This window comes from Neoarius graeffei, chromosome 2, assembly GCF_027579695.1.
Source record: "Neoarius graeffei isolate fNeoGra1 chromosome 2, fNeoGra1.pri, whole genome shotgun sequence".
NCBI lineage: Eukaryota > Metazoa > Chordata > Actinopteri > Siluriformes > Ariidae > Neoarius > Neoarius graeffei.
In genome coordinates this window covers 57311266-57325655 of record NC_083570.1, presented here as the reverse complement: position 1 = coordinate 57325655, position 14390 = coordinate 57311266, and the positions used below count along the sequence as shown (strand labels likewise).

The 14390-nt window shown below is 45.8% G+C and overlaps 1 protein-coding gene across 2 annotated transcripts in view; it reads left to right on the top strand.

Annotated features, from left to right (window-relative positions):
* Positions 1–14390, top strand: part of camk1db (calcium/calmodulin-dependent protein kinase 1Db) — a 50660-nt gene that overhangs the window by 29354 nt on the left and 6916 nt on the right. For both annotated transcript variants that reach the window (XM_060908608.1, XM_060908601.1), the window contains exons 3-7: positions 10573–10647; positions 11143–11281; positions 11385–11514; positions 11723–11798; positions 11909–12021. In XM_060908608.1, the coding sequence (XP_060764591.1) occupies positions 10573–10647; positions 11143–11281; positions 11385–11514; positions 11723–11798; positions 11909–12021 (533 nt within the window). The remainder of the gene's footprint in view (positions 1–10572; positions 10648–11142; positions 11282–11384; positions 11515–11722; positions 11799–11908; positions 12022–14390) is intronic.

The following is a 14390-nucleotide window of genomic DNA, read 5'->3' as shown; positions in this document are numbered from 1 at the left end:
CCTGTTTCATGTAAAGACAAAATCACACAGAAACTCTTCTGTTCCCTCAGGTTTTGATATGAGACTTTTCATAAATTATGTGTTCTGCTTATGAATGCATTACTTAAAGTGCTGATGACACGTTTTTGACATCTTTGGCGATGTTTTATAACATAAAAAGTAATTCCTGATGATCCATATATTAATTCACGAAGGCGCCTATTTTACAAGTTATGATAAAAAAACGCGGCTATTTGGGTAAATTTGACGGGGCTGCAGCACCCAAGAGACGAAAGAGGAGGTGGAGCTATATGACGTCAGCGAAAGAACCTTCCTCCTAACTTACCAGTTTGTTGTTGATGCGACAGGTGTTCAGTTTATCATTATTAGTATTTTTATTATACATTATTGTGGCAGCGGGGGCGTGGTCAAGCGCCGGTCTGTGACAGGAGGGCGGAGTTGGGGAAGGTAAGTGGCAGAATCGCTACACCTGAGTGTAATTAACCTGTGTTTTGTGTGTGTTCTCCCCAGTAAACCGCGCCCTATTTAAGGAGGGAGAGTGAGAGCGGAGGGGAGCTTGCTGAGAGGAGATTACAGAGTGTGTGTGTGTGTGTGTGTGTGAATCTCCGAGTGTTACTTGTTGAGTGCCCGACTGAAAAGTGCGGCAATAAAAGACGATATTTATCCTGATCTCTGTCCTGCCGTCTTCTGTGCTCCACCCACACGTTAAACCCGCTACAGTGGTGCCGAAACCTGGGAAGGTGGAGCACCTGTCCTGCAGCCCCATGGAATCCTCCCCGTTCGCGGACTTGGTCCACGCCCTCGCCATGGCTCAACAGGAAGACCGAGAGGTGTTCCGGCGCCTCCTCGCGTCGGCGGGGTCCACCAGCGCCCCGGCCGCGGGCCCATCTCCCCTCACCTTGACCAAGATGGGCCCGCAGGACGACCCCGAGGCTTTCATCACATTGTTCGAGCAGGTCGCCAAAGCCTCGGGGTGGCCGATGGAGCAGCGCACGGCGCGCCTCCTCCCCCTCCTGATGGGAGAGGCGCAGTTAGCCGCACTACAGCTCCCCGCCGACCGCCGGCTGGCCTACGCCGACCTTCGCCGGGCTGTCCTCCAGCGCGTGGGGCGCACTCCGGAGCAGCAGCGCCAGCGCTTCCGCGTGCTGCGGATGGAGGAAGTCGGCAGCCCGTTCGCGTTCAGCCAGCAGCTCCGGGACGCCTGCTGGCGGTGGCTGAGGGCCGAAGATCGCGACGCCGAGGGAATCATCGACCAGGTGGCGCTGGAACAGTTCATCGCCCGCCTACCCGCCGGAACCGCGGAGTTGGTCCAGTGCCACCGCCCGGCGTCGCTGGATCAGGCCGTAGGACTGGCGGAGGATCATCTGGCGGCTGTCCCGGTGGCAGGACAACGGATGACATCGTCTTCTCTCTCCTCTTCTCTCTCTCTCTTCCCCCTCCTCCCGTGTCTCGTTCTCGCCCCATTCCCCCACCACGGAGGTGGGGGCCGGCTCCACCCCAGCCGGCCCGCCACACCCATGGTGCCCTCCCGTTTCTCCCTTCTGTGTCTGTCTCTCCCCCCCTCAGGTGAGTGACCCTCAAAACACAGCTGCAGAGGGGAGGCCCGGGCCGGTTTGCTGGCGCTGCGGGGAACCGGGCCACCTGCAGCAACAGTGTGCAGCGATGGAGGTGGGGGCGGTGGTGCAGATCCCCGACGCGCCAGAGGCTGCCCTCGATCAGGCCGGAGCGTATCGCATACCGGTAAGTGTACAAGGGGCGACATATCAGGCGTTGGTGGATTCGGGTTGCAATCAGACCTCGATCCGCCAAAGCCTGGTGCAAGACGAGGCATTGGGGGGAGCACAAGGGGTGAAGGTGTTGTGTGTACACGGGGATATTCACAGCTACCCGTTGGTGTCGGTCCACATACATTTCAGAGGGAAAAAAACGATAGTGAAGGTGGCGGTTAATCCTCGCCTTACCCACTCTTTGATCTTGGGGACTGATTGGCCGGGATTTCGGGGGTTGATGGCATGCCTAGTAAAGAGTGGGTCCTGCCAGTTGTCAGGGGAGGGTCCCGGTGTCGCTTTGGCTGGAGCTGCGGTCACAGAGCCGTCTACGTCATCTCCGCGACAGAGTGAGGAGCCCCCGGCCCCTCCTCTTTCTATTGGGGAATCCCTCGTGGATTTCCCACTGGAACAATTGCGAGACGAGAATCTGCGACACGCGTTTGACCAAGCGAGAGTAATCAATGGTCAAACGCTCCAGCCGAACGCCACCCCGTCCTTCCCCTATTTTTCCATTTTGAAGGATAGGTTATACCGAGTGACGCAGGACACTCAGACGAAGGAGCGAGTCACCCAGTTGTTAATTCCAAAGAGCCGCCGGGAATTGGTATTCCAGGCGGCTCACTTTAATCCCATGGCGGGACACCTAGGGCAGGATAAGACACTCGCCCGGATAATGGCCCGATTCTATTGGCCGGGGATTCGCGGCGACGTCTGTAAGTGGTGTACGGCGTGCCGCGAATGCCAATTAGTAAATCCAGCGGCCATTCCAAAAGTGCCCTTGCGCTCCCTACCATTAATCGAGACCCCGTTTGAAAGAATTGGGATGGATCTCGTCGGGTCATTAGATCAGTCAACACGAGGGTACCGCTTTATATTGGTTCTGGTGGACTATGCAACGCGATACCCGGAAGCGGTGCCTCTCCGCAATATCTCCGCACGTAGTATTACAGAGGCCCTCTTCCACGTCATCTCCCGGGTTGGAATCCCGAAAGAGATTCTGACTGACCAAGGCACCTCGTTTATGTCACGAACACTGAGCAAACTGTATGGGCTACTGGGTATTAAGCCGATCCGCACCAGCGTGTATCACCCACAGACGGATGGTTTAGTTGAACGGTTCAATCGCACCCTCAAGAATATTATCAAAAAATTCGTAAGTGAGGACACACGTAACTGGGATAAGTGGCTTGAACCCTTGTTGTTTGCAGTGCGAGAGGTCCCCCAAGCCTCGACGGGGTTCTACCCATTTGAATTATTGTATGGGTGTAAGCCGCGCGGCATCTTAGATGTACTGCGGGAAAATTGGGAGGAGGGACCTTCACAGAGTAAAAACGAAATTCAGTACGTTATGGATCTGCGCGCAAAACTCCACACGCTCACCCACCTAACTCAGGAGAATTTGCGGCAGGCCCAGGAACGGCAAACCCGCCTGTACAACAAGGGCACGCGCCTTAGAGAGTTCACTCCGGGAGATAAGGTACTCGTCCTGTTGCCCACGTCGAGCTCCAAATTAATCGCCGAGTGGCAAGGGCCCTTTGAGGTCACACGGCGAGTCGGGGACATCGACTATGAGGTTAGGCGAATGGACAGGGAGGGGGTGCTACAGATCTACCACCTCAATCTGCTGAAACTCTGGAACGAGGAGGTCCCCATGGCGTTGGTGTCGGTAGTTCCGGAGAAGGCGGAGCTGGGGCCGGAGGTCCAAAAAGGGTCACTGGCATATCGCACCTCTCCGGTCCCCTGTGGAGACCACCTCTCCCCGAGCCAACTCACGGAGGTCGCCCAGTTGCAGGCCGAGTTTTCGGATGTGTTCTCGCCCCTGCCCGGTCGCACCAACCTCATAGAACACCACATAGAGACGTCCCCGGGGGTGGTAGTGCGTAGCCGTCCTTATAGATTACCCGAACACAAAAAAAAGGTGGTTCGGGAAGAACTTCAGGCCATGCTCGAAATGGGCATCGTCGAGGAGTCCCACAGTGACTGGAGCAGCCCGGTGGTCTTGGCTCCCAAGGCCGATGGCTCGGTCCGGTTCTGTGTGGACTATAGAAAAGTCAACGCGGTGTCTAAATTCGACGTGTACCCAATGCCTCGTATTGATGAGCTGCTCGATCGACTAGGCACGGCTCGCTTTTACTCGACACTGGATTTGACGAAGGGATATTGGCAGATCCCCTTGACTCCATTATCCCGGAAAAAAACCGCCTTCTCCACACCGTTCGGCTTACACCAGTTCGTCACACTTCCGTTTGGGCTGTTTGGGGCGCCTGCTACGTTTCAGCGGCTGATGGACCGGGTCCTCCGGCCCCACGCCACCTATGCGGCCGCTTACTTAGATGACATCATCATTTATAGTAATGACTGGCAGCGGCACCTGCAACACCTGAGGGCCGTCCTTAGGTCGCTGAGGCGGGCGGGGCTCACTGCCAATCCAAAGAAGTGTGCGATTGGGCGGGTGGAAGTACGGTATCTGGGCTTCCACTTGGGTAACGGGCAGGTGCGTCCCCAAATTAATAAGACAGCAGCGATTGCGGCCTGCCCGAGGCCCAAGACCAAAAAGGGGGTGAGACAGTTCCTGGGGCTGGCTGGCTATTATCGTAGGTTTATACCTAATTATTCGGACGTCACCAGCCCGCTGACTGACCTCACTAAAAAGGGGGCGCCAGATCCGGTCCAGTGGACGGAGCAGTGCCAGTGGGCTTTCTCTGAGGTAAAGGCTGCACTGTGTGGGGGGCCACTTTTGCACTCCCCTGACTTCTCTCTCCCTTTTTTGTTACAGACGGATGCGTCGGACAGAGGGCTGGGGGCCGTTTTGTCCCAGCAGGTGGGGGGAGAGGACCGCCCAGTGTTATACATCAGCCGAAAGCTGTCAGTGCGTGAGGGGCGCTACAGCACAATCGAGAAGGAGTGCCTGGCGATCAAGTGGGTGGTCCTCGCCCTCCGTTACTACCTGCTGGGGTGCTCTTTCACCCTCTGTTTGGACCACGCGCCCCTCCAGTGGCTCCACCGCATGAAGGATGCCAACGCGCGGATCACCCGTTGGTATCTGGCGCTCCAACCTTTCAACTTCAAGGTGGACCACAGGCTGGGGGCGCAGATGGTCGTGGCGGACTTCCTCTCCCATCAAGGGGGGGGGAGTCGGCTGCGGGCCGGACGGGCGCCCGGCCTGAGTCGGGCGGTGGGGGTATGTGGCAGCGGGGGCGTGGTCAAGCACCGGTCTGTGACAGGAGGGCGGAGTTGGGGAAGGTAAGTGGCAGAATCGCTACACCTGAGTGTAATTAACCTGTGTTTTGTGTGTGTTCTCCCCAGTAAACCGCGCCCTATTTAAGGAGGGAGAGTGAGAGCGGAGGGGAGCTTGCCGAGAGGAGATTACGGAGTGTGTGTGTGTGTGTGTGTGTGAATCTCCGAGTGTTACTTGTTGAGTGCCCGACTGAAAAGTGCGGCAATCAAAGACGATATTTATCCTGATCTCTGTCCTGCCGTCTTCTGTGCTCCACCCACACGTTAAACCCGCTACAATTTTATATATATATATATATATATATATATATATATATATATAGTTATTATGCCTTCGCGTTGTGTTGCCGGCTTTTGCTCCAAAACCCACAAGGATGGGGTAAGTTTATTCAAGTTTCCCAGAGATCCTGAGCTGCATGCGAAGTGGGTGAAGCAAGTCAGGCGGACTCGTGACAAGTGGGAGCCCTCACCAACATCCGTCCTGTGCTCTGAACACTTCGATTTGGATTGTTTTGACACCCTTCCCAGTTGAAAAGAATCTCTTGGGTGTTCAGTTCAGCACAAACATGTGTTACTACCATCAGCAGTGCCTACACAGTGTTGCCAGATTGGGAGGTTTCCCGCCCAGTTGGGCGGTTTCAAGTGCATTTTGGTGGGTTTTGAACATATTTTGGGCTGGAAAATGTCAGCAGTATCTGTTGCCAGATACTGCTGAAGTTTTCCAGCCCAAAATATGTTCAAAACCCACCAAAATGCACTTGAAACCACCCAACTGGGCGGGAAACCTCCCAATCTGGCAACACTGCCAGTATTCCGGAGGGGGTCTACTAGTAGCTATGCCGGATCCAAAGACAGTCCTCCTGTCAGAACATGTGTTGTGAAACGACATAAGATAAAGGTACGTAGAGCTATAAATTCTACATGATAATCATAAATGTAATCATAAAGTCGGCGTGATATCAGTCATGTATTTGCTTGTGAAAGCTTGCGGCTTTCATGTAACTGCCGCCTAGCAAAGGGTAAAGAGGGTAGGCTATCATAGATTTTATTCGGAAGAGATCAACACAATTCTAGACTCCCAGAAGAGGAAGAGCTAGCACTAGAGAGTTCACCGACGTTTTCATGCGCCATTTCCATTGAGTAGAACCAGAGTAGAACAGCCAGTGAGCCGCAGCGTGTTCTTCCGCTGACGTCACAACATGGCCGCGAGCCACGGACCCAGTTTTCTTGCGCTGTGCAATTAAAAGTTGGATATTCGCGTAACAACAGCTTCTTTTCACGTAATTATAACAGAAATCTAACATGTTTGCCATGTTGTATAGTTTATTTAAGAAATTGCATAGAGTCATGTTCGTGTCATCAGCCCTTTAAAGTATAACTTCACCCCCACTCCTGTGAATGATGAGTCTCGATCAGCATATAATTGAAAATGAGTGCAGTTTCACAGACTCCCACTCAAGTGCAGGGGTTGGGGAGGTGTGGTGTGTGCTCACTTCTGGTTATTGCTTTTCTTTATTTCTTTTTAATAAAAATTTCATGATGTTGAGAAATATTAAAGGGTCAGCTCTATGTCTGCATCAGCCTTGCAAGATTCAGTATGAGCAGTAGATGGCATTTTGAGCCATTTTCAACCCATAAAATGCAGATTTTTTTTATTATAAAAATGGTCATTTTGTCATTCTTAGCAGCAGCATTATGTGTTTCATCACATTTAGTTTACACCTCAAAAAATATTCACATTTAAGTGTGCAATACCTCTTTAAGGGTCGTGTTTATAAGGCCAGATGACGTATGTGCTGTCATGACTGACATAAACCGATGTAGCCAACATTTATGAAGGCTTAATTCACTAGCCATTGGCTATAAAAGTCTGTTTTTTCTTCTTCAGTTTTTATGTCAATTTTTATGCAACACCTCCCACCCTGATAATTCCCTCTTCCAAAAACTACTCCAGTATCAGGAAAGCAGTTCTGCTCTCTGATAACAAAAACTGCATGTCATCAGAACAGCTTTTTTCCATTGACAATTTCTGTTTATTTTATGATGTCTATTTATTGTTTTATTTTTTTATTTATTTTTACAAGTTGTTTATTATTATTATTATTATTATTATTATTATTATTATTAGGGGAAGGATTTCGGGAGTTATTTGTGATAGGAAAGTCCCAGCAAAAGTGAAAGGTAAGATGTATAAGACAGTAGTGAGACCAGCTGTGATGTATGGATTGGAGACCGTACCCTTAACGAAGAGACAGGAGGCAAAGTTGGAGGTGGCGGAGTTGGGGATGTTAAGGTTTGTGATGGGAGGTTGGATAGGATAAGGAACGAGCACATCAGAGGGACAGCACATGTGGAGAGCTTGTGAATTAAGCTAAGAGAGATGAGACTGAGATGGTATGGGCACATCCTGAGAAGAGATGCAGAGCATGTTGGAAGGAGAATGTTGAGGATGGAGCTGCCAGGCACACAAAAATGAGGAAGGCCAAAGAGGAGTTACATGGATGTGGTGAGAGAGGACATGAAAGTGGCAGGTGTGGTAGAGAAGGATGCGGAAGACAGGCAGCAATGGAGATGAAAGATCTGCTGTGGCGACCCCTAATCGGGAGCAGCCAAAAGAAGAAGATTATTATTATTATTATAATACCCCCCGTAAACAAAGTTTGGGGGGTATATAGGAATTACCCTGTCCGTCCAGCCATCGGTTTGTCTGTACGTCCGTTCCGTACATCCGTCTGTCCATGTGTCTTTTAAGCGCAACTCCTCTTAAACAGTTTGATGGATCTTGATGAAACTTTACACAGTTGCAGTATACCACCTGAAGATGTGCATGAAGGAAAATAATCCCAGTCTGATGTTTCAAAGGGGAGATAATTCAACTTATTCCCTTCCATATGGCAATATATGATGACAGGCTCGTAAGCACAACTCCTCCTAAACAGTTTAATTAATTTTGATGAAAGTTTACACAGTTGCAGTATACCATCTGAAGATGTGCATGAAAAAAAAAAATCCTGAACCAAGGTCTTAAAGATACTTATTTTCTTACATATGTCATTATCTGGTGATGTGGCTGGTGTTCCACTCCATGAAATTGTACCAAATGGATTTAGACCCCATATACCGGTACTGTTGAGATGAATGACTAATAGGAATTTGAATCATGGTGTTGCAGGGGTATCATTTTTTAAGTTCACACAGTTTCGGTTGACAAATTTTGTTACGAGTGGGGGTTATTCTATAGTGAGTTTATTCACAGTTCTTGTTATTATTATTATTATTATTATTATTGTTATTGTTATTATTATTATAAAACTATTAATAAATAGTACTATTTATTACTGTTATATCATTGCTGTAATTTATTATTGCGATTATTTATTATATATCACAATCGTTCCAGTTTGTTTAATGCACTCTGAACTGCATCCAGCTGCTATTTCTACCTCACTGTAAAGTAAATTACTTCTGAGCCTACCATTTACAAATAGTAATTATGTTGTGTTGCTTCAGATGTGTGTGCCAAATGTATCATGTTCTGACTGAACACCAAGAAAAATTCCTCATAAATGTCAATTTATCTGGAGAATAAAATTATTCTGATTCTGGTGTCATGTTGACTTGTTTGTCCTGACATCATAAGATAAGTCAACCCAAAAAGTTTCACAACACAACCTTATGTCAACAAAAGTTTGTCTGTGTTACATGACTTAAGTGTTAAGTCAACTTTACATCAAAGTTAAAGAAAGCAGTCGATATGACAGTGCTTAGAGGTTTATGTCAGTTGCCGTCAACTTAGCCATATGAACACTATGCCCTTAAGTAAACTCTTACCAAATACAGTGTCTTGCAGAAGTGCTCATCCCCCTTGGTGTTTGTCCTGTTTTGTTGCATTACAAGCTGGAATTAAAATGGATTTTTTGGGGGGTTAGCACCATTTGATTTACACAATATGCCTACAACTTTAAAGGTGCAAATTGTTGTTTTATTGTGACACAAACAATAATTAAAATAAAAAAAAAAACAGAAATCTGGAGTGTGCGTAGGTATTCACCCCCCAAAGTCAATACTTTGTAGAGCCACCTTTTGCTGCAATTACAGCTGCAAGTCTCCTGGGGTATGTCCCTATTAGCTTAGCACATCTAGCCACTGGGATTTTTGCCCATTCCTCAAGGCAAAACTGCTCCAACTCCTTCAAGTTAGATGGGTTGCGTTGGTGTACAGCAATCTTCAAGTTATGTCACAGATTCTCAGATTGAGGTCTGGGCTTTGATTAGGCCATTCCAAGACATTTAAATGTTTCCCTTTAAACCACTCCAGTGTAGCTTTAGCAGTATGTTTAGGGTCATTGTCCTGCTGGAATGTGAACCCTAGTCCCAGTCTCAAACCTCTGGCTGACTCAAACAGGTTTTCCTCCAGAATTTCCCTGCGTTTAGTGCCATCCATCTTTCCTTCAGTCCTGACCAGCTTTCCTGTCCCTGCAGATGAAAAATATCCCCACAGCATGATGCTGCCACCACTATGCTTCACTGTAGGAATGGTGTTCTCAGGGTGTTGGGTTTGCACCACACATGGCATTTCCCATGATGTCAAAAAAGTTAAATGTTAGTCTCATCTGACCAGAGAATCTTCTTCCATGTGTTTGGGGAGTCTGCCACATGCTGTTGGGCAAACTCCAAACGTGTTTTTTTTTTCTTCATTTAAGCAGTGTCTTTTTTCTGGCCACTCTTCCATAAAGCCCCGCTCTGTGGAGTGTACGGTTTAAAGTGGTCCTATGGACAGATACTCCCATCTCCGCTGTGGATTTCTGCAGCTCCTTCAGTGTTATCTTTGGTGTCTTTGTTGCATCTCTGATTAATGCCCTCCTTGCCCGGTCTGTGAGTTTTGGTGGACGGCCTTCTCTTGTCAGGTTTGTAGTGGTGACATATTCTTTCCATTTTGCTATAATGGATTTAATTAATGGTGCTCTGTGGGATATACAAAGTTTGGGATATTTTTTATAACCCAACCCTGAGCTATACTTCTCCACAACTTTGTCTCTGACCTGTTTGGAGGCTCCTTGGTTTTCATGTTGTTTGCTTAGTAGTGTTGCAGAGTCAGGGTCCTTCCAGAACAGGTTAATTTATACAGACATCATGTGACAGATCATGTGACACTTTGATTGCACACAGGTGGATCTTAATCAACTAATTATGGGACTTATGAAGTGAATTGGTTGGATCAACTTTTATTTAGGGGTTTCATACGAATACTTATGCATACTCCAGATTTCTGTTTTTTCATATTAGTTATTGTTTGTGTCACAGTTAAAAAAAAAACAACTACAACAATTTTCACCTTTAAAGTGGTAAGCATGTTGTGTAGATCAGATGGTACTAACCTCCCAAAAATCCATTTTAATTCCAGCTTGTAATGCGACAAAACAGGACAAACACCAAGGGGGATGAATACTTTTGCAAGGCACTGCATTCTGCTTCAGTTACCTCACACTTGTGAAAACATGTCGTGTGATGAGTAATACATATACAATTGCACAAGGTCATCATGTCTTGTTTTTTTCTTTCCTCAGGATCAAGCATGAAAACATTGTTGCACTCGAGGACATCTATGAAAGCCCTAACCATCTGTACCTCGTCATGCAGCTGTGAGCATCATGAAAGTAGCCACTTATGGCTCAGTCTTAGAAGAAGTGTTCCTCTTACCAGTAACATAAAGCCAGCTTAACACGTCACTCTTAGAGAATAAAATTGCTAAACTAATCAGAATAGTGATTACTTCATAGCCTGCTAAAGAGCATTAAAGGGTCACTTCCACAAGTAGTGCTTTTTATCCCATAAATTAAGGATGGCTTACCAATCCTTGTCATGTGTATTATATTTTAACGTCATACATACTTTACAAAGCCCTGTGATGACCTGGCGACTTGTCCAGGGTGTACCCCGCCTTTCGCCCATAGTCAGCTGGGATAGGCTCCAGCTTGCCTGCGACCCTGTAGAACAGGATAAAGCGGCTAGAGATAATGAGATGAGATGAGACATACTTTACAAACAGATCCATACATACTGTCAGTTTTAATATTTTAAATTTGTTCCAAAAGACTCTGTTGTAGGAATAAATCTGCTTTCTCTGTCTTTTACAGTGTGTCTGGAGGAGAATTGTTTGATCGAATTGTGGAGAAGGGTTTTTACACTGAGAAAGATGCCAGCGCTTTGATCAAACAAGTTCTGGATGCAGTCAACTACCTCCACTCACTGGGTATAGTCCACAGAGATCTGAAGGTTAGTCCAGGAAATGAAATTCAAGGGATTCAGTTGTGATGTTTCATAAAGCTGGAGGAGAGTTTAATCTGTTCATCATTCTTTTCTCTCTTCTGTTGGTTAGCCAGAGAATTTGTTATATTTCAACCCTCATGATGAGTCTAAAATAATGATTAGTGACTTTGGCCTGTCAAAGATGGAGGGAACAGCAAATGACATCATGTCCACTGCCTGTGGGACTCCAGGATATGTTGGTGAGGTTATGAAAAAATTTGCTCGAGCTTGTACTCATTCTGCTCCTACGTAATAACACCACTTTCTAATATTTTGTCCTATAAGATTGAAAAAAGTGTCACTAGGTGGCAGTATGCTGTCAGTTATTTCAGTAATCATTTGTGCTGTTTATTTAGTTGTTCACTGGCATTTGGATGTTGAGTATTGTTTCTTCTTCTGTATCACTAGCCCCAGAGGTCCTAGCACAGAAGCCCTACAGTAAAGCAGTAGACTGTTGGTCTATTGGAGTTATTTCTTATATATTGTGAGTAGCTACTGTATATCCTTCATCTCTACAGTTTCCTTCATCTTGAAAGATAATAACCTCACAACAATGGATATAAACTGGGCAGCTCGGTATCCGCTCTGTTACAGGTTATGCGGCTATCCTCCTTTTTACGATGAGAATGATTCCAAACTATTTGAACAGATCCTTAAGGCTGAGTATGAATTCGATTCACCCTACTGGGATGATATCTCAGACTCAGGTGAGTAGTAATTCTAAAACTTTATATACATATACACTACCGTTCAAAAGTTTGGGGTCACTTTGAAATTTCCTTATTTTTGAAAGAAAAGCACTGTTCTTTTCAATGAAGATCACTTTAAACTAATCAGAAATCCACTCTATACATTGCTAATGTGGTAAATGACTATTCTAGCTGCTGGTTTTTGGTGCAATATCTCCATAGGTGTATAGAGGCCCATTTCCAGCAACTCTCACTCCAGTGTTCTAATGGTACAATGTGTTTGCTCATTGCCTCAGAAGGCTAATGGATGATTAGAAAACCCTTGTGCAATCATGTTAGCACAGCTGAAAACAGTTTAGCTCTTTAGAGAAGCTATAAAACTGACCTTCCTTTGAGCAGATTGAGTTTCTGGAGCATCACATTTGTGGGGTCGATTAAATGCTCAAAATGGCCAGAAAAATGTCTTGACTATATTTTCTATTCATTTTACAACTTATGGTGGGAAATAAAAGTGTGACTTTTCATGGAAAACACAAAATTGTCTGGGTGACCCCAAACTTTTGAACGGTAGTGTATATCATTTGTTATTTTATATACAACCCCCAATCAGAAAAAGTTGGGACGGTATGTTGAAATTAAAACTGAAAATGATCAGAATGATTTGTAAATAATCTTTGACCTGCATTGCACTCAAAACAAATACAGCAGCACATTATTTGATGTTTTAACTCATGAATATTATTTTTTGTTTTGTTTTTCAGTATAAACACTTATTACAATTTTGATTCTTGCAACACATTTCAAAAAAGTTGGGACAGTAAAGCATATACCACTTCATAATGTTGCCATTCTTTTTCACAACACTTAAAAGTTGAAGCATTTCAGATGTTGTTTTGTTCCATTCTTCCTGCTTTGTGAGCAGGCAGAGCTGCTCTCCTGAGCGGTTGTAGACCTAATCAAGGTACAAGGTAAGGTACTTCCTGCAAACAGGTTTTAAGTTAGGCAACAGTACGGGGTTGTCTGTCATATTTTTCATTTCAAAATTTGCCACACATTATCTATTGGGGACAGAAGGGACAGGCACCCTCTTCTTCCTCAGCCCTACCTTTGTAACGAATGCAGAATGTTGTTTTGCATTGTCTTGTTGAAATATCCCTGGAAAAGATGTCGTCTTGAAGGCAGAATATACTGTTCCAAAATTTCATTGTATTTTTCTGCATTAATGCTGCCATCAGACAAGTGTAAATTATCTTTGCCAAGGGAACTGACACAACCCCATACCATGACGGACAGCTTTTGGACTTCTTGCTGGTAAAAGTCTGGATGGTCCTTTTTGTCTTGGTCCGGAGCACATGGGGGTCCATTTCTACCAAAAAAGAACTGGAATATTGATTCATCTGACCACAATACACATTTCCGCTGTGTGATGGTCCATCCCAGATGGCACTGAGCCCAGAGAAGTTGACAGTGCTTCTGGACACAGTTAACATAAGGCTTCCTTTTTGCACAGTAAAGTTTTAACTGTCATTTGTGGATGTAACTCCTGTATTGTAGTGCTTGACAAATGATTGCCAAAAATAACCCTGAGCCCATGTGGTTATATCAGTGTAGCAGAATGGGGTTTGGGAAACTGAAGAGGTGGGCACAGGTGGTCTGTTTCACTTGCGTTATTTGCACTTTGTTCAACTCTGCTCTTTTCAGAGGCTTTATTTAGACAGTGGGCTCACTCTGAAACACGCTCGGCAATTTAAACACACCCTGAAGTTTGAAAGCACACATTCGGCTGTGTGTTGGATCATGATTTTCCTCTCTCTCGGCTCTCAGCACTCTCCTCTTCTTATGCCTTCCAGCGTTCATTGCAACGCAGAGTACACTCATTAATTAAAGGAGAACTGAAGGCAATTTTTTTATTATCAAAATTCTATTTATCTCATTTTATTAAAGATAGGAATGCATTTTTGATAGCTATTTTGTCACTGCTATAGCAAGTAATGAGATTTTGAAATATGCTATGTAATATCAGTCCATATGTCAAAGCGATGGCTGTAAATGAGATTCGTTGAGACCTGTGCGAGACATCGTAGGACGGAAGTAAAACATACAGCGGAAATCAAAGTGACCAACATCTGCCAACGTTGTCAAAAGACACACGCACCCTCTTTCGAATGCTGATGTAATCAAGCCAGAAGTTTTGTTTGTTTTGATAGCAATCAGGAAAGTTTGAAAAAAGTAGGCATTAATCATAATTTAAACTCGTTTTTGTGCAATAGTTCATTTGGAAAACAATTTTCAAAATAGTGGCACTGACACCTGGCTGACACTTCACGTTTTGAAATCTCGCACAAGTCTCATGAAAATCGTGCGGATAAGCGACGCCTGCCATGGAC